Source organism: Abramis brama, assembly GCF_963993115.1.
Source record: "Abramis brama genome assembly, chromosome: 15".
Lineage (NCBI taxonomy): Eukaryota > Metazoa > Chordata > Actinopteri > Cypriniformes > Leuciscidae > Abramis > Abramis brama.
Window position 1 is genome coordinate 7,903,452 of NC_139977.1, and position 5,170 is coordinate 7,908,621.

At 41.9% G+C, this 5,170-nt stretch overlaps 1 protein-coding gene across 1 annotated transcript; it reads right to left on the reverse strand.

Annotated features, from left to right (window-relative positions):
• Positions 1-236: 236 nt before the first annotated feature.
• LOC311097977 (SCAN domain-containing protein 3-like) lies at positions 237-2,114 on the reverse strand (the record flags this gene model as incomplete). Its single annotated transcript, XM_084137984.1, has 1 exon — positions 237-2,114. The coding sequence occupies one exon, from the start codon at positions 2,112-2,114 to the stop codon at positions 237-239; it is 1,878 nt and encodes a 625-aa protein (XP_083994110.1).
• Positions 2,115-5,170: the final 3,056 nt, after the last annotated feature.

The following is a 5,170-nucleotide window of genomic DNA, read 5'->3' on the forward strand; positions in this document are numbered from 1 at the left end:
CAACAATAAGATGAAATCAGAAAGGGAAGAAAGGAGTGTTTTACCTACTTAAGTTTAGCTAGGAGACATAGGTAAACAGGTGTCACTTATGGCAGTGATTTTCAACCTTTTTTGAGCCGCGGCACATTTTTTACATTTACAAAATCCTGGGGCACACCACCAACCAAAATTACATTTTAACAGTACATATAATACATATAATTAATACTATAGTTTCTAAATGTATTTATACTCACTTAGTGTGAAGCCTGGGCCTGTTTCAATGAACACAAAATGGATATCCTGGCAGGAATGGTAGAAAGACACACACGAAGCTCTTCCTCAACAGATCTCAGTCTCTCTCTGTTTTTAGTTTTTATCGCAGTCAAGCTTGAGAAGCTCAGCTCACACAGATATGTGGTTGAAAACGGGAGCAATGTCAAAATAGCTTTGTTGGCCAGAATGGGGAACTCCTTGGCAACAGATAACCAAAAACTGTCCAAAGGAAGATCAGCAAAGTTTAGCTTTAAACCACGATCTTGTTTCAGTTCAATGAGTTCCTCTTGTTCTTTTAAAGTCATGTCCTTTCCAGCAACGGATGCTGAGCTGTATGGGTCCCTAACCCAGTCAAGGCATTCTGTGAAGGCTGAAGAGAAATAAAATGACAACTTCTCCTCAAGAGTTTTCAAATGTGTGCCAATCACCTCACACATTGCAGCAGTGTTGCCATCATGCAGTTTTTCGGTGAGTGGGAACATCTCAAGGTTGCCACGCTGCACATGTTGTTGCCAGAGCTGCACCTTTAAACGGAATCCGTTAATTTTATCAGTGCTTGTAAGCAGGTTTTCATTTCTGCCTTGCATCCGTGTGTTCAGTTCATTCAGATGATGAAATATATCAGCCAGGTATGCCAGCTTTGCACACCACTCATCACTTGCAAGCAGCTTTGAGTAATCGGACCTCTCGTTTGTCAGAAAAACTTTAAGTTCCTCTCGCAGCTCATACACACGGGCCAGCACTTTGCCGCGCGACAGCCACCGGACCTCCGTGTGGAGCAACAAGACTTTATGTTCTGCTCCCATTTCCTCACACAAAGACGCAAATAAGCGACATTTCAAAGGTCGCGTCTTCACAAAGTTCACTATGCGCACAACATCATCCAACACAGGAGATAGATCTGCTGGTAAGGTCTTCGCAACGAGGGCCTCACGGTGCAAAAAACAGTGCGTGACAGTAATATCTGGGTTTCTTTCTTTGACCCTACTTACGAAGCCTTTGATGCGCCCGACCATGGCTGCGGCTCCATCAGTGCAGACACCTGTGCAGTTTTCCCACGTAAGCCCGCCTTTGTCAAGATATTCCGACGTGACCCGAAATATTTCCTCTCCTGTTGATTTTTCTGGCAGTGCCTTGCAAAATAGGAAATTTTCTCGAATGGCGTCTCCATCCACAAAACGCACATTGGCCAAGAGCTGACAATGTCCACTAATATCTGTTGTCTCATCAAGTTGCAAGGCGAATTTCTTACTGACGCGCATCTTTTCCAAAACAACAGTTTCGATGTCCACAGACATGTCATCAATGCGTCTGGCAATTGTGCTATCTGAGAGAGATACTTTAGCTATCTCTTTGGCTGCGTCAGGGCCAAGCATCTCATTTACAATGGCTTTACAAGCTGGCAGGATTAATGTTTCTGCCTCAGTGTGGGGCTTTTTTGATTTAGCAACGAGTTCAGCAACAAGGTAGCTAGCTTTGAGGGCTCTCTCATTTACCTTCGTGGTTTTTCTCAAAAAAGTTGCCTGTTTCTCGTTGTTTGTACGTAAGCGTACAAAATAGTCCATCGGCTTATTTTGGACGGAAGGGTGTTTAGTTTGGAGATGGCGCTTAAGCTTGCTTGGCACCATGGCGCTATTGGAAAGCTTCTCCCCACACACCAAGCACAGCGGAGTTGGCGCCATCGCATCGCCGGTGAAAGTAAATCCGAAGGAAAGATAGCTTTCGCTGTATTGCCTCGAGCTCACCGTCTTGTCTTTTTTCTTTTGTCGACCACTCATATTAGGGCCCTCATCTGGGTCAGAATTTTGGCCAGGGCCCTGTTCGGCATTTGCATTTTCTCGTCTCAAAAACTTCTCCATCACTGTCACTTGCTCGTCTTACTGTCACTGTCACTGTCGCGTGTGCGCGTGTGCGCGGTCGCGCAGCGCTAACTATATTGTTTTTACAGGCATTCATAGCCTCTGCTGCCACCCACTGGAATAGAAGAGTATTACATTATCTGCCACACTTTATTACAGCACAGGCACCCAACAATGGTTAATTAGGTGACATTAGATAATTTCCCACGGCACACCTGACGATCTCTCACGGCACACTAGTGTGCCGCGGCACACTGGTTGAGAAACACTGACTTATGGGTTATGCTGCTGTCAGACTAAGCTAGCAGGGATACGTCAAACATCAAGATCAAAAGAAGAAACAACAGGAAGTGTTTCCAGTTCTGTCTGGGGCCTACTGTGCGTTTACGTTAACCGTACTTCATGTACTTAGCTTGGTGCTAAGGAGTGAGGAGGGGTAAAGCACAGACAGGAATTAGGATACTAATAACCTGTGTAGCTCGTTACGGAAACAACAGTTGCTACACTGCATGAAAAGTGGGATTTTCGTCAGTAAGCGGCACTGTAGATTGTCGTGGAAGTTCAGGTTTACGACTGCACACGGCAATTTGCAGGCAACACCGAAAACTGACGTGAATTGTCGGAAATTGACGTGGACCTTGCTTGCCAGTTGTCCCCCCATGACCCCCCTCAGACAGACAGAATGCCGCTAGTTACCTACAGCTCTGAAGCAGAAAACAGACACTTCACAGTGCTGTAGGATTTTGTGCTTCTCATGAGCTTCCCATTTGTTGTGTGGGCAAATCTCCTATGCTTTGTACATATATGATATATGATATATGATATTAGTTGTGTGTTTGTGTTTGTGCTAATAAAGCTCTTTCTTTGAATAAACAGCACGTCCCTGGCAAATTTTCCTTTCCTCAATAAATTAATTAATGTCCTTGATGATGGTAATAGTGTAGTCCATAGGATAACAATGACATGGATATACAACATAACATCATATATATATATATATATAATTATTATAATTGTGGGGTGGGGTTTAAATTTATAATGACCCAGGGTCACCAATAGTAACAGATCTGCCAACCAATCACAAGTGATTTTTCTTGTTTAAATGTAGTGGTTTCAACCAATACTGAGTGAGGAAATTCAAGCTATTCTCTGGAAGGGCCGGGCGCTGCTATTCATATGCAAATTAGAGCCATTAGCACCTCCGCAAGCTCTCCACATACGTCATGGTTCGTTTCCGTCAATATGTGGCACAGACGAACGCGACGTTCACAGGCTGTAAATTGTCGTTAACTGCCGAAAATTATGGAGATTTCCGGCCGTTTACGGGGACGAAAATCCCACTTTTCATGCAGTGTAGAACTACTGTAATCCTATAGAGAGAGGGAAGATGTTGATAGTAAATATCTAAGATAAGGTATAAGTAAAGGTAGAATGTCCTTATGGCTCCAAAACTAAAAGGAAAGGGAAACAATTTAATTAAATTTCAAATTTAGTTAAACTTTATTTAGCTAAATATGAAAATTCAGGCTGAAACATAGTAAATAAATAAATTGAAATAAAATCAAAATAAAGAGTAAACATGGAGTGTCCGCATAGCTCTGGTAACTAAAAGGGAAATTGAATAAGCAAATTGATTTAATTAAATTCAACTTAACTAAATAGCAATATTCAGGCTCAACAGGTATAAATTCACAAAAATAAATAGGGGTAGACTTAAGTTGAAATAAAAGAAACACAAATAAAGACCAAGGTATCTGGGTTTCAACTAAAAAGTGAAACCAAGAGGGAGGGGGTTGAGAGAGAGAGAAAGAGAGGGAAGGGAAGAGGCGAATTTAATAATCTCTTATTGGTCTGATTGACCAAGCTTTCATAAAACGAGCCCTACAGTTTACTAAGATATCGTGCCTTGAAAGACACCTCATATTAAAAGGTATTAGATAGTTTGTGCATTGCCATTACATGATTACACCTTTGATAACACCTCTGCGATTGGTTTGTAAAAGGTGTTTCATTGATTTGAGTTGTCGCTACACTTACACTGTTCTGACCAGCAGGGGTCACCCGCAAGGGCACTTCAAAACAAATAATCATTTGTAACGCAATTGACTACTTTGATTCAAAGCCTCGAGGAGCTTTGGCTCTCATTACTCGTGTTCAAATCACTATCTCTTTGTTTCAAGGGCCAAGGCCCAAAGTCTATAGTCTTTGGTTTAAAGGTTACACTTTACGCTCACACGTGTCTAAGTTTTGGCCGGCGCTAAAAGCTATCCGTCGAGGTAAAGGGCTTTAACTTGTATGCGTGTAGGGTTGCTAGGGAGCAAGCTTTGGCTACACGCAATCACTTGTTTACACAAGGGTCTGTGAGGTTTTGTGCTGTTATCAGATTATCAGAAGTGCCTGCTCGCACTTCCCGGTGTCATGTGTTGCTAAGAGACCAATGCCAACCAACAACACAAATCAAACGGAGCAGCGATCGGGTTGTGCTGAAAGTTTGCATTGAGAACTCCAGTTTAAACACATGAAGTTGCATGTAAGTGATGCAACTCTTTCACAAATCAAAACAGCACAGTCCCTTCACAGACAATGGCAAATTACTAGTTAGCTAGGCTAGAATTTATACCACTAATTCGACGTGATTGTTTCATATGAGCGGTTCAGCGGTTTAATATGAATACAATGACGTAACGAATAATAAGGCCTTAATCGGTGACTGAGGAGCATCGCTCAATCACCTTCAAAAATGGTACCATTTATACGCGCGGCTAATCTGATATTTCTTCGTCAGAGAAGGCTTACACTCGATTTAGAACTGAAATTAGGATTGCTTCGCTAATATCAGGAGTTTCTTATCATACGATTTAAACATGCATTATAGCATTGAGAAACTTTAGCCATTCATAGGAAGGCATATTCAAGCTATAATTTTGCTGATTTTATCAGAAACTTGTACGTGTATACAATGTTAGTAAAAACTTATGGGACAACATATGATTGATTACTGTCTGCTTGCATACAATGTTTAATACGATTCCCAAGATTCTCCACCATATTGTAAC